The sequence below is a fragment of the Typopeltis vanoorti genome, chromosome 4 (assembly GCF_054136105.1).
Source record: "Typopeltis vanoorti isolate ZY-2024b chromosome 4, IOZ_Tvanoo_1.0, whole genome shotgun sequence".
In the NCBI taxonomy this organism is placed as follows: Eukaryota; Metazoa; Arthropoda; class Arachnida; order Uropygi; family Thelyphonidae; genus Typopeltis; species Typopeltis vanoorti.
In genome coordinates this window covers 64,958,197-64,981,887 of record NC_143552.1, presented here as the reverse complement: position 1 = coordinate 64,981,887, position 23,691 = coordinate 64,958,197, and the positions used below count along the sequence as shown (strand labels likewise).

Below are 23,691 nucleotides of genomic sequence, written 5' to 3'. Positions count from 1 at the left end.
AATTACTTTTAGGCAAGAAAAATCCCCCACACTAATAATAATGGTAATGCACAATGTTTACAGTTGCTCTTACTCAAACAATTATGCATATATACTTAATTGTTCCTAGAATAACTTATCTCAATCAGGAGCTCTTCTTAGACACATCCACAGCACTTGGCTCACTAGATATTACCTAGTGAGCCAATATATATCATCATCATGCATATCAATGATTTTGCCCTAGCATGGCCTGTTCCGGCCTTAGAAGTCATCGTTGAATCATTTAAGAGGACATCCTTGTTTTCCTTTTCCTAATGGCTTGTACTTTAAGGCTTGTTTTGGTAATCTTTCTGTTTTTCATTCTTTGAATGTGTTCCATCCATTTATGTTTATATTTTTTAATTTTTTCTATTACTGGTTTTTGGTTTAATTCTTTCATAATTTCTTTGTTTCTATATATATGATGTTTCTCTATATAATGTGTGTGTGTGTGTATATACACACACACACACACACACACACACACACACACACACACACACACACACACACACACACACACACACACACATTTAGTTTATGTAATATATTTAGATAAATTAAATATAATACATTTATTTTATCTAATATCTTTAATTTATATATAGATTATCTACTATATTTATTTAAAATTACAGTTACTTTGCATACTGTAAATTATCATAAAGTCCACCTTAACATATAAATCACAGATGAGCATAAAAGTAGATGCAAAAGTTATAAAAGGAAAGTGAAATCTGAGTGAAATGCGCTGCCTATACTTTGTAAACTGACTGATAAATATATGATATCCCTGCCATGAGTGACAATCATGATGAGAAGAATGACTGATTACAATGCACTGCCTGTACTTTATAAATTGACTGATATAGTCAGTACAGAGCTACTGAAAAGAGTTTGTGGTATGGTATGATAGGCATGATTGATATGGTGAGAAGATCTCTCACAATGATCTTTGTTATACAAAGTTCTAATAACAATCATATAACTGCAGAAAGAAAAGTAAATACCATGTTGTTAAATCAGTTTAATTTTATTTTACCTGTATTTTAAAAATATATGAACTTGTACATCTATCTGTAGTGCCAAAGCAGAAACATTTTGTGCAACCTAATGGATTATTTTCCTCAAGGAAGAATGTTCCTGGCTTGCACTGATCACAGAATTCTCCATAAACATTTTCCTAAAACAAATAAAACAAATAAAAAGTATTATAATGGTATTGATATAGCACTCACAATGGGTTATCATATATGAACTAAAAGAGACATTTTTCATCTTTTATTTCATAAAAGTTAAATTACAAAATGGATACACACACACACACACACACACACACACACACACACACACACACACACACACACACACACACACACACACACACACACACACACACACACACACACACACACACCATATGGCCAGTTTAATCAGATAAACATTTATTATTACTATTCTTTTTGTTATTATTATTATGCAAGCTCCTCCAAGGAATCTAAGGACTCATCATGGAAGGTGCCCCACTGTTCTTTGTTGTGAATGCAACATGTATATGTGATAGAATGTGTGTTGGGGGGGGGTATTTGTGGAAAACAGGGTATGAGAGAGGAAATGGATATGTGGAAAGTGTGATATTCTATTGGAATACAAGTTATCAGTAAATGAGAAACTGGCTGACAGAATGCTGACATGAGAAAGGGGGAGAGATATTTGTGAATGTGTTGGATACATTTGGAGAATGAATGGAAATGTACAAAAGTGATGGGCTGCATTAAATGGATTTGAGTGCAATGACTGATGTGAGCAAGAGAGCAGAGGAAGTAAGATGTGAAGCAAAAGATCAGGAAAGAGGAACTAGTGAGAATGAAATGAGTGTAAATGAAAATAATAGTACTGTAAGAGATAATGACAGGGAAACAGGATAGTCAGGGAGACACTATAAGGAGAGTGGATGTCAGAAATAGTTGAGAATGTTAGTATGTTGATAGTTAGTATGGGAATGGGATGTGCAGTGTATAGTTGAGTCTGAAGAGATAAATAGGATAAGTTGCGATAAAGGCAATTGGGAATGGTTAGGTGTGGGGAAATCACAACCTATAAGTGGCATGAGCAGGACTGGTAATAGAACTAAAAGAGAATGGGTGTGTTTATTTGCAAAGGCCAGAAGCATCAGAAATAAGTGACATGAAATGATTTTGTGGACTGAATTTATTTTTCCAAAACTTGTTGGAATAAGTGAAATGTGGTTGAATAAGAATGATATCCTGATGGGAATAGAAAGGCCCAGAAGGGAGAATGGGATGCTGTTAAAGATTGGAAGCAAATTATGCCTGTACACAGTAGAGAATGTGAGATGCAAATAGGGATAATGGGTTTAAGTCACATGCTGCTATAGGCCAGGGAATGTGGAAGGTGGTGATGAACAAATGTATAAGCAGCTTGATTTAGTGAACAAGGGAAAGGTGATTATTATGGCTGATTTTAATTATGCTAGTATAGATGGAATAAAGAGAGCATTTGGAAATAAGTATACTGAATTTCTAGAGTTCTTGAGAGACAACTATCTTAGGCAGATTGTAAAGTAGGGCACACAAGCAACAAGAGTTTTAGATTTGATTTTTTCATCAGAGGATGTGATTATAAGTGGGATTTCAGATTTACCTCCAGTTGGTTAGCACGATGAAATGATGACATGGCTTATGGCTAGCCATATCAAGACTTCTGTGAGGAAAAAACATGTGAATTACAAGGCTGGTCATTATGAAAAGCTTAGGAGATGACCGGAACTGTAGCATGGAATAATGTATTAAGTCAGAAGAAAGAAATGCTGTGTAACAACTGACCAAGAGATAGTTAACACCATTGATATGAATATATATTTTGAAGATCAAAAGACTGAATAAAGTAGATATCGAATGGATGAATAAAGGAATTAAGCATGAAATTTGGAACAAGAGGATACTGTGGAAGCAGCATAAGATGAATAATGGTAGCCATCAATTGCATGAAGAGTATAAAGAGCAGGCCAGGTAGATGACCTGGTTGGTAAGAACAGCAAAACAACAGTATGAGTAGAAATTAGCAAATCAGCCCTAAGAAAAGCCCTAGAGAGTTTGTCTGATATGTGGCTAATAGAAGGAAGAATGATTATGATAAGATGAAGACATTAATGGATGAAAATGCTAAAATGGTGACTGCTGCAGAAGTTACCATTCTATTGAGGTATTCAGTGAGCAGATTATAAGGCTATTTCATCCTCAGCAAAGTAAAATCATGAGAAACTCAAGTGTAGAGGAAATAGGAGAGGATGGCTGAATTGTCAGTGAGCAAGAGGTAAATGAAAAATTAATTAAACTTGATGTCAATAAGACATTAAATCTGATGACATGTCATCGGATGTCTTAAAGGGAATTGGCAGTATCATTGGCATGACTGTTTGATACATGTCTTATACCAGAACAGGTCCCAACAGATTAGAAAGAAGGTAAACAAGTTCCATGCATAAAAGCAAGGACAAGGTTGTGGCTATGAATTATAGGCCAATCTGTATATCTGGAGGAAATAGGAGAGGATGGTTGAATTGTAAGTAAGCAAGAGGTATATGTATAATTAAATAAGAGTGATGTCAATAAGATATTAGATTTGATGACATATCATCAGATGTCTTAAAGGGAATTGGGAGTATCATGAGCATGAATGTTTGATACATGTTTTACAGCACCACAAGAGTCAAAATAAGGTAAACCTGTTCCACTGCATAAAAGAAGTGATAAGGTTGCAGCTGCTAATTATAGGCCAATCTATATATCTGGAATTGTGGTTAAGATATTGGAGATATTATTCAGAAATACAGAAATAGGTTGATAACAGTAGCATTCTCTGTGATTGTCAACATTAGTTTGTTAAAGTGATCCTGATCATATTTTACCAACTTGGTTATCAAAGTGAAAAATGTACTGGATAAAGGAATGCATACAATGGTATACTTAGATTTTGCAAATATGTTTGATAGACAGCCACACAACAAGGTATTAAATGAAATGAAACAGACGGGATTGGATCTACTTACTTATTACAATAAAGTGACTGCTTCCTTGGACAGAGGAGAAGGATACACAGTAATATACTTGGATTTCGCAAAAGCTTTTGATAGAGTACCTCATGATAAGTTGACAGTCAAACTAGAGCAGATGGGGTTGGATATTAGATTAGTGCATTGGATTGGAGACTGGCTATCTGATAGGTATCAACAAGTTGTGTATGGGGGTGCAATATCCAGGAAAAGGAAAGTCACTAGTGGAGTGCCTCAGGGGTCTGTTTTAGGGCCATTACTATTTAACTTATATATTAATGATATTGGTGAAGATTTGGATGGAGATATTCAGTTGTTTGCAGATGATGCAAAGTTGGGACGAACCATAAAGAGTAGTGAAGATGTTGTGGCCTTGCAAGAAGACTTGAATAAATTGAGTGATTGGGCAAGCAAATGGGGATGTGAGTTCAATGTTGCAAAATGTAAGGTTTTAAAATTTGGAAAACAAAGATGGGATGCAGAATTTATGCTTGGTGAGAATATATTGTTGGAAGTAGAGGAAATAAGAGATCTGGGGGTGATAGTGGATAAGGATCTAAAATTTAGGGGACACATTGCCAAAATTGTGAAGACAACACAAAGACTTCTGGGAATGATGCGGAGGACACTGACATGTAGAAGTAGGGAGATACTTGTTCCAATGTATAAGGCTTTGATTAGGCCGCACTTGGACTATTGTGCCCAGATTTGGTCACCGGGTTTTCAGAAGGATGAAGAGATGTTGGAAAGGGTCCAAAGGCGAATGACTAAGGTAGTTTCTGACCTCTGGAATGTTGAGTATGAGGAAAGATTGAAAAGATGTAATTTGCAGAGTCTCGTGGAGAGAAGGAAGAGGGGAGATATGATAGAGACCTACAAGTTGGTAAGGGGTTGTTATAGGATCAATGGTGGAGAAGTTCTACAGAGAATAGTGGGAGATCAGGGGAGAACCAGAGGTCATCCCTGGAAACTGTATAAGGAGGGTGTGAGTAAGGGAGTGAGAGGCAGGTTTTTTTCGTGCAGAGTTGTGAGTGATTGGAATGCCCTGCCTGAGAGCGTGGTGTCTGCAAGTAGTTTGAATGTGTTTAAGACACGGTATGATGAGATGTGTGTGTAAGATAAAAGGACCTCCTAGATGAGTCTTTGACTCCATGAGGTCTTGTTTTAATAATAATAATAAAATAATAATAATAATAACAGATTTCTGAATTGGATCAGTAACTGAACGTCAGATAGGTATCAAAAAGTTGTATATGGGGGATGCAGAGTGAAGCAGGTATTATAAGGAGGACTTGAATAGATTGAATAAATGGGCAGGTCAGTGGAACTGCCAGTTCAATGTTGCAAAGTGATTGTAAAGTTGGAAAGTTTAGAAATTTGGTAATCAATGATGGGATGCAAGATTATACACTTTTGTATAAACTTTAAAGGAGGTAGAGGAGATGAGAGATCTGGGAGTAGTGGTGAACAAGGACCTGAAATTCATGGGCCATATTCCATAAGTTGTAAAGTTGTCATGTTGGATAATGGCAATTATACTGAGGACCTTGATGTGTACAAATAAATAATGCCAATTGTATAAGAAATTGATCAGACATATATGGATTATTGTGTACAGATTTGATCATGGATTTTAAAGGTGATGGGGATATGTCAGAAAGGGTTCAGAGAAGATTCACAAAGATGGTCAGTGGTCTTTGAGATGGGGATAGATTTGAAAGAAAGTAATTGCAAAACCTCCTGAATAGGAGAAGGAGAAGGGTTAGGACTGAAATATATAGGTTGTTAGGAATTGTTACAAGGTTAACATGTAGAAAATTTTTCATATAATAAAAGAGGACGGAGGGGATAGAACAAGAGGCCATTGTGAAAAACTGCATAAGGAAAATGTGCAAAAGAGTGAGGAGAAGGTTCTTTGCATGGAAAGTGGTCAGTGAGTGGAACATTGCTTGAGTGTACACATTGAAGCAGTTTATGGGATGGATGAAATAACTCATGTAAGCCTCCTGCAATGAGTCTCCAACTCTATGGAGTTCAGATGTTAATAATAATAATTGTAATTACACAGCTTCCTTTGGTAACTTCCAGGGATGATCCCTTGTCATTGTTCTTTCCCACTGTTCCAACAAGTGAAAGAACTCCCCAGTGTGAACTCTGTAACTGTCTCTCAACAGTTTAAAAGTCTCGATCATATCATCTCTACTTCTTCTATCCACCAAACTCTGCAATCCACATTCCCTAAGTCGATCCTCGTAACTAACATTGTACAGTTCTGAAATCATCTTTGTCATCCGCCTCTGTACTCTTTCCACAGTAAATTTATCCTCTTCAAATCCTGGGACCAAATTTCAGAACAATAGTCTAAGTGTGATGTGATCAGGGTCTTATACAATGGAATGATAACTCTTATCTCTGCAGGTCAGTGTCCTTCTCAGTATTGCAGCAATCCTCTGGGTTACCTTCACCACCTTTGCAATATACTCCCTGAATTTTCTATCAATCATCACCCCCAAATCTCCTGTCTTCCCTACTTCCTCCAGTACAGCTCCTCCAATCGAGTATGCAGTCTCCCATCGATGTATCTCAAACTTCACGACTTTACATTTTGCTGCATTAAACTGAAATTCCCATTCATATGCCCATATGTCTAGTTTATTCAAATCCTCTTGCAGGGCTGCCACATCTGCACTATTACTAATAACCCTTCCCAGCTTCACATCATCCGCAAACAACTGAATATCCCCTTGTAATCCACTGAGAATGTCATTGATATAAAGGTTGAACAATACAGGTCAAGTACTGAGCCCTATGGAACACCATTTGTAACCTTCTGCTTCCTTGATATTGCCTCACCATACACAACTCTCTGATACCTATCAGACAGCCAATCCTGAATTCAGTTGACTAACCTGAAATCTAAACCCATGTGCTGCAACTTAAGTATCAGCTTATCATGAGGTACCCTGTCAAATGTCTTTGCAAAATCCAAAAAAAAATGGCATTATATGTCTTTCCCTCATCAACTGATCATGTCACTTTATTATAAAAGGCAATCATATTACTAAATCAAGAGCGCCACTTAACCAATCCATGTTGATTCTCACAGATAACATTACCCTCATCTGCCTAATGCTGTATATGGTCCCTCACTTATTTCTCCAAGATCTTAACAACTACTGATGACACACAAACTGGCCTATAATTAGACACTTCCAGTCTGCTACTGCTCTTATGCAATGACCCAATCTTACCTTCCTTCCATTCCTTGGGTACCTTCCATAGCCAGACTTTAATTGAAAAGATAGGTCAATGGAAAGATTGGTCAGTTCGCTAGCACAATCTCTCAAAACCCATGGTGAAATACCATCCAGCCCAGTGCTTTACCCGACATCTAGAGTACTCAGTATTGCACTTCTAAACCTCAAACCTGCCCTATCCCTCTAGTATTAAGACCTACTTCAGGATGAAATACTCCAATAAAATGTTCATTGAACAACTCCAATATGTCCTCTTTATGAGTCACTCTATTCCCATTTTTATCCCACAATGTCATTCTTCCACAATTATTTCTCCTCCTACTGGCCACATAGCTAAAAAATTCTCCAGGATTTTCTCTGGATCTTAGTGCCAATCTCTTCTCATATTTCAGTTTTGCCTTCCTCACCATTCTAGTTATGCTCCTGGTCTGAGTCTTATAATTTTCATGCATCTGCTCTCCACCCCTCTCCTTATATGTCTTCCATAAGCTCTTTTTCACCTGCAGTTCCTGTTTGATATTGTTTGTCATCCACATTACACCAAATTGTGTCATCTTCTTCACTCGTGGAATACAGCTTACTATTGCTGCTAACAAATATTCCTTCACCATTTCCCAAGCACTAATGATATCCCGGCCTTCCAATTCCTCCCTCCATGAAACTACCCCAAGTCAATATCTAAAGCTATTATAATCACCGGATTATAATTCCACATATATTCCCTTCTCTTTGATACTCCTGCATGTCTATTCATCTTCCAAGTGAAAACCACATGGTCACTCTCTCCAACTGGGGGGAGAGATGTCATCTCAGTTATTATCAGCTCTTTTGATGCTATGACTAAATCCAAAACTCTTGAGCCTCTTGTTCCCACTATTACATGTTGCCTAAGACATTTGTCCATCAAGAATTCTAGAAATTCCATTCTCTTATTACTACATGCATTTTCCTCTTCCCATCTTATACTGCAATCATTTTTCATAACAATCATTTTTCTTGCACTTGCCAAGCTCAACTGCCTAAACATCTCTTGGTCCCCACCCTCTGTGCTCCTTGGCTTGTAGCAACCCCACTAAATATCCTGTCTTGCCCACCTCTACCTTAAATCATATGCTTTCAAAGCCATTCGTGTCACTGCCTCCACCACTCCTAGAGGACATAAGTTATCACTTATCATAAACAGTACTCCACCACTGCATTTTCCCTTCCTATCCTGCTGAAAAATGCTGTACTCTGCTACTTCTATTCCTGTTATTATATCAACTTCCATCAACCACGTCTCAGAGATCCCAATAATTTGACCAGGCTGATGCTATTATCACCACCAATTCATCTCCTTTATTCTGGATACGCCTGGCATTAATATAAAGCATAAAAATGTCATTGCTTCCATACCTATTATTATCCCCTCCAGACCCCACTGAACTCAGTATTATCTGATGTCGTCCTCCTTCCCCCAAGTACCCACTCCCACAAGAGGCCACCCATGCTACCATCCACCCTGGGAATTCTAGTTTTCATGCATTGACACACCGACTCATTCAGAAAACAACAATCTCTCTCTCTCCAGATGCCTACCTCATTGAAATGCAAGCAGTCCATTGCATGCAGTTCCTTTCTGTCCTCAAATGCCTCCAAGCATCCACATATTCCATCTTCTGACACATTCTGGCTATTATGCTATTCTGCTCAGCTCATCACTATCATACCTGGGCAACACACACACACACACACACACACACACACACACACACACACACACACACTCAGAATCTTTCCTCTCTGCGTTTTCTTTTATACAACCTCAAGAAAGAATCTCAGATCTCAAGTCATTCATGCCCATCATCACAATCATCTCATCCACTCTTTCATCTCGCTTAATTGCCACGTTCTCTTCGTTCCTTCAAGCAAACACTCATCTGATATCCTATCTTGTACACCACGGATCGAGTCTCCATACCTAGTGACCCTAGTGCCACCAAATTAGCTAGGCAGAACAAAAGAAATCCCAAAGAATTCTTTTGTTATATGGCAAATATGAGGAAAAATGATAATGGAAAGATAACTTTAATGAATACTAATTGTAGAGAGGTGATGGAAACAGATGAAGCAGTTGAGCTACTGAGTGACCATTTTTGCAAAGGTATATTATTCAAATAGACATATTGTTATTGCAAAGGTGATAGGGAATGATCTGAGAATAGAGGTGGAGGAACTGGAGGTATTCAGGACATTGCAGAATCTCACTGCAAATACAAATGTGGGATTGGATGGAATATCAGATCACGTTTTAAGAGAATGTGCAGGGGGACTCATAATGCCTTTGACAGGCTGTTTAATTAAAGTCTCAGCTCTGACAAAATCCCAAGAAAGTGGAAGGAAGGAAAAATAATTCCTTTGCATAAAGGAGGATCTAAGTCTTTAGTAGAAAATTATAGATCAATCAGCATCTCAGGAAAGGTGGTAAAAGTACTAGAAAAATTGTTCAAAAGGAATTCAGGAATGGGTGGATAAAAATATGATACTCTATGAGGGGCGGCTGGCTTTGTGAAGGGTTGGTCACACCTTATTAATCTACTAACAGTTTATAATACAGTGACAGTTGAGTTGGATAAAGGGAATTACTATTTGATGACACTGGTAGATTTTGAAAAGCTGTTTGACAGGATACCAAATGGAACTTATACAAACTGCAACAACAAATGGGGGATGGATATGAAACTGGTGATATAAATACAAGGGCTGATGGACAATTATCAAAAAGTAGTATATGGAGGAGCACAATCCAGAAGAAAACATGTACCTAGTGGTGTGCAACACGGCTCTGTGCCTTGACCTCTGCTGTTTAATTTGTACATAAATGATCTAGGAATTAATTTGATGGGAGATATTCAGTTGTTTGCTGATGCTGCAAAGTTAGGTAGATTAATAGTTAATCAAGGTGATATAGAGGTTGCAGAATGATCTATATAAGTTGACAGTATGGATAAAATATAATGGATGTCAATTTAATGTGGAAAAGTGTAAAGTTATGCATTTTGGGAACTGAGATTTTGGGATACTCAATGTGGTATACAAGCTGTATACCACATTGAGGGAACTGTGGAAATTGATTAAGCCAGAGATTTGGGGGAAGGGGTAGTAGATATAAAGTTTAAGTTTAGAGGGCATGTTGCTCAAGTAGCCATTGTAGCTCATAGGATTACTTGGTTATTGAAGAACACACTAACAAACAGAGATAGGAAATTATCATTCCTCTTTATGAAGCTTTGATATAATCACATCTGAATTACTATGCTCAGGTATGGTATCTGGATTTCATTGGGATAAGGAAGTGGCGGAGAGGATTCAGAGGCAAGTTAAGATAAATACAGAAGAAACAGTTCAGCACTTGCCTAGAGGTGGTAGGAGAAGAGGTTATCTCTGGATGTTGGGTAAGAATGTGGTTAGGAAGGGTGTAATGATTAGATTTTTTCATTTGCTGAGTGGTGAATGAATAGAAGTGGTTACCATACTGTAGTTAGTTATGAATACTCTACTTGTTAATGGTTTCAAGGAGAAATACAATAGATATTGTATTGATAGTGTGGGTCTCCCACAATGAGTGCTGGGACTATAGGAAGACCAAAGGTACCTCCTGTAATAATAATAATAAGAAGAAAAAGAATCTGGAGAGATAGATGCTAGCAGTGCAGAGGAGATAGAAAAGAGCTGTTTGTAGAAAGTAGTATCAACAGTATCAAACTCTGTATAACCATAGTCATGAGGATAAATCAGGTAGATGTTAGATGGATGTGTAGCATCATTAAGCAGAAGCTGAAGAAAAAGAAATAGTTGTGGTGTATAAATTGGCAGATGATCAATAATCTCATGAGCACTACAAATCACAGGCAAGAAGGATAACAAGTATGATCTTCTTCTTTGGTGCATCAATCCGAAAATTGGTAAACATAGCAGCACATCACAACATCCTGTCTTGTGACTTCCTTTTTTATCTCTTCATAACTCTTAGCGCCAGTTAGCATCATCATGTTATTTATATATGAAATTCTTGGTCTGCCTCGTGGCCTGTTATGAAAGGCAAAAGCAGATTATGACAGGAAGCTAGTTGAGCAGACCAAAGATAATCCCAAACAGTTATTCTGCTATATGGCAAGCAAATAAAAGGTCCTTATATGACATTAATAAGTCTACTTCTGAACTACTGCACATAGATCTGGTAGGCTGGATTTCTTCAGGATGTGATGAAGAGGATACAGTTGTAAGTCACCATCTTTGTGAAGAGTTAGCAAAGATAAATGATGGGTAAAACAGAAGGGATATGGCGGAAATATACTATTTATTAGAGATTTTACAGAAATGAAAGAGAAGTCTTTGTTTCAATACATGGCAGCAGGAGAGAAGAAGGGATCACCCTCCCTCCTGAGAGTTTGTGTAAGAATGTAGTAAACAAGGATATGAGGATTAGATTTTATTTTTTTCTTGGATCTTAGTGAATGGGAGGAATGGGTTGTGAGTGCTGAATCAAGTTCAAGGAGATGTATATAGGTATTGTGCAAATAATGATGCATCTTCTCCATTTAGATTCCTGAGAAAATAATAATAAAATATCTTGAATAACAATAAATGGAGTACTTTTTTGTGTGTATTTATTCACACAAAAAATATTTATTGTAAATGAAATTATTTAAAAAAAATAGCATGCATGAACTGAAATAAACAGGAGAATAATAACAAAAAAAAAAAAAGGAAACTGAAGCAAAAATTTGTATATTTATCTGTAAACATGATTAATGTTATTAGGATTGTTAGGGTATATTTCCAGTTTTACATAAAAAAATGAAAGATTGTTCATTTGTTTGTCTCATGTATAAATTTGCACAAATGATACCTGTTATAACTGATATGGCAGTCTCCTCATTCAATTATGAGAAGATTCAAGGCATTATTGGAATCTGAAAGATGCTATCACAAAATCTATCTGATTACAAAAAGTTTTGAAAAAAGATACAAAAGTTTCTTTTTTCTCCTGCTTGTTTTCTTTGCTTTCTTAAAATGCCCATTTTTTTTATCAATCAACAAAGAACAAACTGCTGGCAGGGAGGGATGTAATAATTTGAATTTACTGTCTAACCACAGATATGAGACCCCTTAACACTTCTGAGAAATCGAGAAGAATGCGAATCCATTCCGATAATATGGTAATCAATAATAAGTGTTTATTATTATATGTCGGAAAATTAGCTTTTCTTTTATGAAAATTCTAGTTTTTAAAGTGGTAACTATGTTGCTTGCACAATAGTTGGAAAATTTTATGTATAAAATATGTGATTTTGTGTGTTAGTGGTGAATTTGTACATTGCCTTATTCCTTTCTCCCCTTCAATATGAATTGACTCTTCTTGGCACTGTGCCAGCCAGGGTTCTCACATTTGTGGTCGGAGAGTATGTGACACACCATTTTCAATGCTGTTTGTAACCCTAAGTATGAAACACTATTCTTTACTTATGCCTTTAACTCTCACAAAAGCATTTGTAAGCAGAAGCATATGAATGCTATGGTATTGAAACTGTCACAACAAAAATGATGCATAGAAATTAATCTTTCATTTTCTTCGACCATTATGTTATGATTAATAAGGAACAATTGTCTTGTATTTAGACTTAAGCCTTCTATCTGCTTAAAATAAAAAATGAGGCGTTCTCTATTTGGTCTCATGGCTCAGGCACATTAGATTCCCCCTCCCTGCCCCTCCATCTCAATAATCAATATCTAAGAATTCATTTTACTATGAAAAAGGAAAAACTAAACTATTGTTAATTATCATCATGAGAGATAACTCAGTGACGTGCCTTTTGGATTGTAACCATATTTTTACAGCATACAGAAAACTACTCACAAGGACAAATATATTCACAAACTATCTCATCACTCCCCCCACACACACACACTCTAAACAGTGAAGGAAAGATTGCCAGAAGGAAGTGTGTGACAAGTGCATCTAGAAACGAAAAGTGTGTTCTGTTTTTCAATCTCAACTGTGAACTGTATGCGTTTGTGTTGTCTGTTTAGGTGACTAAGGAATGTGTCCAGTGTCTGGCGGCCATGGGACCAGATGGCGAAAACATCGTCAACGTATCTAAGCCAGACTTTGGGTTTTAAAGGAGAGGAATCTAAAGCATGTTGCTCAAAATGTTCCATATAAAAGTTAGCAAATAGGGAGGGATAATGGTGAGCCCATGGCCATGCCTTCTTTCTGTAGGTAGAAAACGTTTTGCCATACACAATAACCAGAACATAATACACACACAAAGAGCACCATGATATCTGGAGGGAATTTGTTCTGTAAAAGAAGGATTGGGACATTTGTAAAGAGGGCAGAGACGTCAAAACTGACTAATAAATCATCTTTTTCTAATATAATGTAATGTCTTTGATAATGTTTATTAAGTGTTGTGCGTTTCTGATATAGAAGGGGGAATGACCTACCAATTCCTTGAGTGTTGCTGTTAATCTCTCGGCTAAGCAATAATTCGGGCTATTGGCCGAAGTGGTGTGTTTTCCTTGTGTATTTTCAGTAGCCCGTAAATTCTTGGGGAACGAGCGTAGTGCAGAAATAGTTTTTTTGACCATATCTTCAGGCCATATGGTAACTGACTTAAGTAGTTTCTCTGTTTTCTTTTTTATTCTATTGGTCGGGTTGAAGTTAACGAGTTGGTATGTATTATTGTCTGGGACTAGCAGATTCATTTTTTCTAAATAAGTGGTTCGGTTTAAAATAACGGTGGCACTTCCTTTATCGGCTCTAGTTATTACGATGTTCAGATTTGATTTTAATGATTTTACCGTTGTTAATTCATGTTTTGTTAATTTGCTTGTTATAGTTTTATTATGATTTAAAATGTTGGCGGTTTCAAAATGTATTTTGTCCGCTATGTTATTTGGGATGAATCTTAAGCCTTTTTCAATATTACAAATAAATTCCAGTTTGTTTATTGATCTGGGTGCTACAGCAAAATTTAGTATCCTTTGTTAAGTACAAAGAGTTCATCTTTGTTTAAAGCGTGGTTGGATAGGTTGTTATTGTTCATTGTGGAGAAATTTGAATATGGCCATTGGTTTTGTCAATCTTTTAGTCTATGGAATTTGAAAATCTGGTTTTCTTTCTTCGTTTGAATAATATGGTTCGCCGTGGTGTCCGTAATCTTTTACAGGATCATGCAGATATATGCATTTAAGTAGCTTGAAAGTTCCAATTTTATATTTTGTAGCTGTTTTTGAGTAACGGCTAAGTTCTTTGATCAAATCATTGTTTCTCTAGCTTACTGTATGTAATGTAACTCAGCTTGTCCTGTATATTTGTATATGCTCCAGATGATGATCTTAATATGAAGATCAAAACATTGGGAAATTAAAAGAGTTATTTATAACACGGTTGTAAAGTCCATAATTTCTAATATGAGTGTGTTACAATTCTTTATAAAAATACTTCAAGGTATCTCTGTGACTGTGATGAACTAATGGAAGCAGTAAGCATTCCCATATTTTTCACTAAATTTGACCTCTAACATAAGTAGCAATTATTATGACTGTTATAACTACAAACTCTAAGTAATATTTGGAAATCAATTTATTGGTCAGTAAATGAGTGTGATTGTGTGATTGTATGATTACATTCACACAATTAATATTGGACCTGCACATGAAAGATCACAATACTGACAGCAAACCAGTTCTGCATGTGTGGACAAGAAGATATTAAAAACTTAAGAGGGAAGGAAGCTGATAACATGTTAGTTTAAACAGCTAAAGGTTGCATTCTTTGGGGAAGAGGAAGACAGAATAAGGAATTCTCTTCCCAAGAACAGAGCCAAATGGAATGAAGAGGAAGAAAAGTTGGTTCAATAAATTCAGCAGAGCCAGTGTGGCGCTCATGCTATTGGAGCATGCTAAAGAGATCAAGACACTAATTAAGATCTTAAAGCTTGGAATGTTTAAGTACTATAAGTACTATGGTCATAGCATCAGAAGAGCTGAGGGAAGGAAGGTGATAACATGTTTTTTTAAACAGCTAAGGGTTGCATTCTTTGGGAAAAACAGAATCATGAATTCTCTTTCCAAGAACAGAGTCAAATGTAATGAAGAGGAAGGGAAGTTGGTTCAATAAGTTCAGCAGAGCCAGTGTGGTACTCATGCTATTGGAGAATGTCAAAGAGATCAAGACACTAATTAAGATCTTGAAGCTTGGAATGTTTAAGTACTACAAGTACTATGGTCATAGCATCAGAAGAGCTGATAATAAGTAAGATGACACTCTCCCACCAGTTGGAGAGAGTGACCATGTGGAAGATGATTGACTTGGAAGATGAATAGACATGCAGGTGTAACAAAGAAAAGGGAACATATGTGGAATTATAAGGTAGATGATTATAATAGTCTTAGGTATCAACTAAGGGCAGTTCCATTGAGGGCAGAATTGGAAGGCCAGGATATCACTAGTGCTTGGGAAAATGTGAAGAATATTTGTTAGCAGCAATAGAAAGCAGTATTCCATGAGTGAAGAAGCAGACACAATTTTGTGTAAAGTGGACAACAAACAATATCAAACAAGAACTGCAGGAGAAAAAGAGATTATGGAAGAGATATAAGTAGAGGGGTGGAGGCCAGATTCATGAAGAATATCAGATGCAGGTAGTATGGTGAGGAAGGCAAAACTGGAATATGAGAAGAGAATGGCCCTAAGATCCAAAGAAAAGCCTTGGGAATTTTTTAGCTATGTGGTCAGCAGGAGGAGAAATGATTGTGGAAGAATGACATTGCAGGATAAAAATGGGAATAGAGTGACTAATGCAGAGTACATAGGGAAGTTGTTCAATAAGCACTTTATTGGAGTATTTCATCTTGCAGAAGAAGGATTTAATACTAGAGGGATAGGGCAGGTTCAGGTTTTAGAGGTGCAAGAGGAGAGTGTGTTCCAAATACTGAGTACTCTGGATACCAGTAAAGCTGTGGGACAGGATGGTATTTCACCACGGGTTTTTTAAAGAATGTGCTAGGGAACTGACAGTGCCTTTAACTTGGTTTTTCACTGAAAGTCTGGCTGCGGGAAAAGTGCCCATGGAATGGAAGGAAGGTAAGATTGTGCCATTGCATAAGGGTGGTAGCAGACTGGAAGTGTTTAATTATAGGCCAGTTTGTGTGTCATCAGTAGTTCTTAAGATCGTGGAGAAAGTAGTGAGGGACTGTATACAACATTGGGCAGATGAGGGTAATGTTATCTGTGAGAATCAACATGGATTTGTTAAGTGGCACTCTTGATTTAGTAATATAATTGCCTTTTATAATAAACTGAAAAGAGCAGCAGTTAATGAGGAAAAGGCATATAATGCCATTTTTTTGGATTTTGCAAAGACATTTGACAGCGTGCCACATAATAAGCTGATACTTAAGTTGCAGCACATGGATTTAGACTTCAGATTAGTCAACTGAATTCAGGATTGGCTGTCTGATAGGTATCAGAGAGTTGTGTATGGTGATGCAATATCAAGGAAGCAGAATGTTACAATTGGGGTTCCACAGGGCCCAGTACTTGGACCTGTATTGTTCAACCTTTATATCAATGACATTCTCAGTGGATTACAAGGGGATATAGAGTTGTTTGCAGATGATGTGAAGCCGGGAAGGGTTATTAGTAATAGTGCAGATGTGGCAAGCCCTGCAAGAGGATTTGAATAAACTAGACAGATGGACAAATGAATGGGGATGTCACTTTAATGCAGCAAAACGTAATCTTGAAGTTTGGGATTCATCAATGGGAGGATGCACACTCGACTGGAGGAAGTAGAGGAGACAAGAGATCTGAGGATTATGATTGATAAAAAACTGAAATTCAGGGAGCATATTGCAAAGGTGGTGAACGTAACCCAGAGGAATGCTGCAATACTGAGAAGGAAACTGACCTGCAGAGATAAAAGAGTTATCATTCCATTGTATAAGACCTGATCACACCACACTTAGACTCTTGTTCTCAAATTTGGTCCCTAGGATTTGAAGGGGGATAAATTAACTGTGGAAAGGGTATAGAGGTGGAGATAACAAAGATGGTTTGAGGACTGTACAATGCCAGTTACGAGGATCGACTTAGGGAACGTGGACTGCAGAGTTTGGTGGACAGAAGGAGAGGTGATATGATCGAGACATTTAAACTGTTCAGAGACAGTTATAGAGTTCACATTGGAAAGTTCTTTCACTTGGTGGAACAGTGGGAAGGAACGATGACAAGCGGTCATCCCTAGAAGTTACGTAAGGAAGCTGTTAGCAGGAGGGTCAGAAGTGGTTTGTTTGCATGGAGGGTGGTTGAACTGTGAAATGTATTGCATGAGAGAGTGGTTAGAGCAAGAACAGCGAATGAGTTCAAGGAGTGGTATGATAGTCTATTACAAAAGGAGTAGGTATGCAGACTTTAGGGAGACAGCAGAGTGTATGAATGTGTGTAATATGCCCGAGTGAGTATGAAGGACAACAAATCAGAATGGGATAGTTAGTATAAGGCATCAAAATAGGGATGGGACAAATGGGCTTCTGAAATTCATGTATACTAATGTCAGAAGTATTAGGAACAAGAAGGAAGAATTTTTGGCCTTGGATGGCACTTCCAGGTCACAGGTTATTGGCATTAGTGAAACATGGCTGACAGAAGATGATATAGCTAGTGGGATTGAATGTGAGGGGTATGGTGTGTTCAGGGGTGACAGGAAGAATAAAATAGGGGAGGAGTGTTATTGATGATAGCTCATGAGCTGCAGTCAAGGAGAATAGAAGTGGAATTGCAGGATAGAGAAAAGAGCACATTTGAGGCTATTTGGTGTGAGCTTGAGACTAGCAGAACAAAATATACAGTTGGGTGCTGCTATAGACCAGGTGATGGAATAGATGGTGGAGATTGTATGCATAAGCAAATAGAAGAAATGAGTGAAAGGAAGGTAATTATTATTGGAGATTTCAACTATGGTAACATTGATTGGAAGGAGGAGAGAACACATGGGAGGAAGGAATTGGATTTTATGCAGTTATTAAGGGATAACTATCTGTGACAGCATGTAATTAAAAATATTAGGGGTCAGAGAGTACTTGACCTAGTAATTACATCTGAGAATTTGGCTGTAACGAATATGACCACTTTGCCACCAATTGGTGAGAGTGATCATAGGGTCTTGACTTGGGAGGTGGCTAAAGGTGTGGAATTAACAATTAAGACAGGGTACATGTGGAATTATCGGGCTGGTATGTATGACAAGCTTAGGAGTTTGATTGGTTCAGTGCCACGGCATGTAAAACTGCAAGGGCTGAATTTTGATAGTGCATGGGAGGTGGTTAAGAAGTGTTTTCAAGAGGCAATGGCTGATTGTATACCTATAGTCGAATAATAAATCAAGTAGGGGTTACATGGATGAATAACACCATTAAGCTTGAGCTGCAAAAAAAGAAACAACTGTGGTAGGAATTTAAGGAGAAAGGTTACCGGCAGGTGCATGAACGGTATAAAGTGCAGGCCAGAAGGGTAATGAGTGTTGTAAAAAAAGCAAAAGCAGATTATGAAAGAACATTAGCCAAGCAGGCTAAGGAGAATTTCAAACAGTTTTTTAGATATGTTGCAAGTAAAAGAAAAAAATGTGTATTGCAGAATGATTGTAAAGAATGCCGATGGTAGGGAGGTAACCGAATCAGTTGATATATTGGAATTACTGAGCGAGCAACTTGCAAGAGTATATCATCCAGGTGGTGCCATTGCAGGAATGAATGAACCAATAGCTTACGTGGGAATTGTGGTGAATGAAGTGGAGGTGAATAGTCTATTACAAAACCTCAATATCAATGCATCTGTGGGATTGGATGGTATACCAGCTCATGTTGTACGTGAAGCGGCTAAAGAATTGTCAGTGCTCTCGACCATTTTGTTTAATTTGAGTCTTGGGTCTGGGTTAGTCCCGAGGGGGTGGAAAGAGGGGAAAATAGTTTCACTGCATAAAGGAGGTTCCAAGAGTGCTGTTGTAAATTATCGACCAATCAGCATATCAGGAATCATTGTCAAGGAGAAAATAATCAAGAGGAAAATACAGGATTAGATAGATGAAAATGGGATACTGTATGGGGGACAGCATGGTTTTGTGAAAGGCAGATCATGTCTCAGTAACTTGCTCAAGTTTTATAACACAGTGATGGCTGAACTGGATAAGGGTAATGGGTTTACAGTGATTCTACTGGACCTTGCTAAGGCCTTTGACAGGATACCGCATGGAATTCTAATCAGTAAACTGCAGCATATGAGGATAGATATAGGGTTGGTGAGATTGGAGGGTGGTTTATGGAGAGATATCAGAGAGTGGTTTATTCAGGAGTAGAGTCCAAAAGATGGCCTGTGACTAGTGGTGTGCCGCATGGTTCAATTCTTGGACCACTACTGTTTAATTTGTTCATCAACGATATAGGAAAGGATCTGAGAGAAAGTGTTCATTTTTTTGCTGATGATGCAAAGTTGGATAGAGCAATAGTGAGTGCACAGGATGTCAAAATTTTGCAGGATGATTTGGATAGTTTGAAGGACTGGGCTAAGGAGAATGGATGTCAATTTAATGTGGCAAAGTGTAAGGTTATGCATTTTATGGTGAAAAGATTAGCAGCAGTATCACATTGGTGGAACCGTGCTCCAGGAGATTGATTTGGCCAGGGAATTGGGAGTGTTGGTGGATAGGGAGTTGAAGTTTAGGGGATACATCACAAAAGTGGCTAAATCAGCTCATCAAATCACTTGGTTGCTGAAAAACACTTTAACGAGCAGAGACAAACAGGTTATTGTTCCTCTGTATCGAGCCTTGATAAGATCCCCATCTGGACTACTGTGCCCGGATATGGGTGCCAGGGTTTCTTCTTGATGGGGATTTTTTACTTTGAGAGTGGTGAATGAGTGGAATAAGCTGCCAGAGTCTTTTGTGGGTGCCATGACTGTGAATGAGTTCAAGGAAAGGTATGATAGTTCTTGTTCTTCATATGATGTTAGGGCCTCCTTCGATGAGTCTATCAACTCCTTGGGGTTGCCCATAATAATAATAATGATAATAATAGACTATGTTTTCTAAGAAGGATCTCCCACAATTAGTCTTTTGACTCCATGGAGGCCTGAATAATAATAATAATAAGATCTGCATATGAAGAAGAAGAAGAATGAGATGTGCTGTCATTAACGCAACACTGAAGAAAATTTGATGTTTGTGTAAATATTATTTATATATAGTCATATAAAGCAATCTCCCTCGATTAATGCATCTCTAATTAGTGCATTTTCAATTAGTTCATCTTTTTTTCCTATACCAAAATGCTGGGTGGTTTGAGTGTTTTAAAAAGAGAAATAACCTACATAATGATGAATCACAGGGGAAGCTGCAAGTGCGGATAAGGAGATGGCTATAAATTATTCAGAGATTTTAAAGAAAATTGTGGAATAAGTAGGCTATGGTGACCAATAAATATTTAATGTTGATGAAATGAGCCTTTTTTTTTTTGGAACCGAATGACTTCCAAGACTTTTCTGGACAAATCAGAGATATCTCAGCATGGTTATAAAGTCACAAAGGATAGAATGACTCTTCTATTAAGTGGCAATAGAGAAGGTGAATCTAAATTTAAAACCCGTGGTAGTTTACAGGGCACAAATCCTAGGCCCTCAAAGGTATTAATCAAGCTTCCCTCTCCATTATTTGGAAGTCTAATAAGAAAGCATGGATTACTAAAGCTTTATTCGAAAGATGGTTCACAATTATTTTCATCCAATAGTTGAGAATTTTTGCAAACAAAATAATCTTCATTTTAAAGCTCTGCTTATTTTAGACAATGAACCATACTCTCTTGCGTGCTATTTTTACTGCCAAATACAACTTCTCTCATACAATCTATGTATCAGGGGATTATCAAAACCTTTAAGGCATACTACCTGAGAAAAACATTTAAACAGGCAATAGAAGTGACATCTGGAGAGAATTCTATGACATTAGTAGAATTCTGGAAGAAATTTAATGTTAAATCTGCTATTGAAAATATTCGTTAATCTTGGAATGAAATTACTGCTAGCAATATGCGAGTTCTTTGGAAGTACACTGTGCAAATGATTTTAGAAGCTTCTCAAATTAAATGGATAATGTTGAGGAAATTGCCAACATCGGGTATGAACTGGGTTTTGATGAGATTGACAATGATAACATTCAAGAGTTAATTAAATCTCATTCTGAGGAATTGAATGATTCTGTCCTGCTAATTTTAAGTGCACAGTGGGAAGATCCTGAAGAATATGAAAAAACTTTAACCATTAACAGTCAGCCAAAAGAGATTTCACAGAAACAATTTGAAAATATTTTTCATACAATCAAAGTTTTTAAGCAGCAATGCTTACAGGCTGGCCCTGATGAGGAGAGAAGTAGTAAAATTTGCAGAAGAGTAGAAAAAGGCAATACATACTGTCAGTTGTATGAGAAAAAAGAAAAAAAAAAAAACAGAATGCCCTCAAAACTATGTTAACTCAATTTTTTTTAAGCAGTAGAATAATAAATTTATATTGTGAATATGTTTTATTATCTTTCAGCTTCATGGTTTTCCTTTAACTAGGCCTTGAGAAATACCCTAATTCTTTTATAAAAATAATTAAGGTTCAAAAAAGAAATTTGAAGAATGAATTATACTTTTTCCCATAGGTTATTATATTTGATAATTGCATTTTCAATTAATCTGCCCGTTTTAAAGAACACATTAGGCACATTAATTGAGGGATTGCTATTTTATGTAGGTCATTTATATATCTGTTTAATTTGTATACATAAATGATATAGGAAATAACCTTAAAGGATATATTCAGTTGTTGGCTGTTGATGCAAATTACATAGAGTAATAGTTAATCAAGGCAATGTGGAGAGGATGCAGGATGATTTAAACAGGATGTCAGTATGGGCAAAAGATAATGCATATCAGTTTAATGTGGAGAAATGTAAATTATGCATTTTGGGAAAAACAGATTACATGTGGTGTATCATATTGATAGCACACTGTACTCCACAAAGTAGATGAAGCTAGAGATTTAGGGGTGGTGGTAGACAGAGAGTTAAAAGTTTATAGGACATATTGCTAAGGTTTCCCATAAGATTACTTGGCTATTGAAGAATACACTCACGGGCAGAGATAAGGAAATTGTTATTCCTCTTTATAAGGCCTTGATATACCCACATCTGGATTACTGTGCTCAAATCTGGTCAACTGAGTTTCTTGGGGATGAGGAAGCAGTAGAGAGGATTCAGAGACAAGTGACCAAGATAGTGAGTGGCCTGTGGAATGTTCCCTATGAGGATAGATGAAGGGTGTGGATTGTAGAAGTTGGTTGATAGGAGAAAAAGAGGAGATATGATAGAAACATTTTAGTTGCTTAAAGGATTTTATAGGATTGATACAGGGGAAATGTTTCAGCACTTGGCTAGAGGGACCAGAAAAAGGGGGTCATCCCTGGAAGTTGAATAAAGATGTGGTCAGTAGGGGTGTGGGGACTAGACTTTTCGCTTGGAGAGTTGGGAATGAGTAGAATGGGTTGCCAGAGTCAGTTGTGGGTGCTTTGTCTGTTAATTGGTTCAAGAAGGGGTCTCCCGCAATGAGTCTTTGGACTCCATGGAGGTGCCCATATAATAATAATAGCGGGAAGAGGAGAATGGGTGAAAGCAGAGACCCCTGAATTACTCCAGCACTAACATGGAAATCTGAAGAGAGGAAATTGTTCATCATGATATGAAGTGAATAATTAGAAGAGAATTAAACTGGAAAAAATTAAATTGGAAACCCAACTACACAAGGTCGAAGGCAGATTACTGTACTTTATAAACATCAAGTTTTGCCAAACTTTTCTTTTTCAAAAGATGGTAAAATTGTCTAAGGTGATTTACTGTGAGGAAAAAGTGACAGAATCTATAATTAATTAACAGGCCTACAACTAGTGAAGAAATTATTGGCTGTTGATGATCTTTTCCACTATTTGAGAGAACAGAGGTCGGCACAATGGGATGACAGTTCGATGGCATTTATTATGCTTACTTTTAGTTTTATAGGCATTTTCACTGTTTACCAGTTGCCTTATAATCCTCTTCTCCACTGTGAATGGACTTTCAACCTTCTTGTGTTGCTCTACAACTCATCTTTTCCTCATAGGTAAAGGCCATCTCTCCTCCATCTTCCTGGTGGTGATCAATTCATTACTAACTTGGGCCATCTCTCCTGTAAAGATCGACATTCCAGGCAATCCACATTTTCTTG

General features: G+C 37.2%; 1 protein-coding gene across 1 annotated transcript in view; it reads right to left on the bottom strand.

The window, feature by feature from the left end:
- The window catches only part of LanA (laminin subunit alpha), a 1,191,635-nt gene that overhangs the window by 655,525 nt on the left and 512,419 nt on the right, over positions 1 to 23,691 (bottom strand). Inside the window, exon 24 of the mRNA XM_090391815.1 lies at positions 1,064 to 1,204. Within this exon, the coding sequence (XP_090247941.1) occupies positions 1,064 to 1,204 (141 nt within the window). The remainder of the gene's footprint in view (positions 1 to 1,063; positions 1,205 to 23,691) is intronic.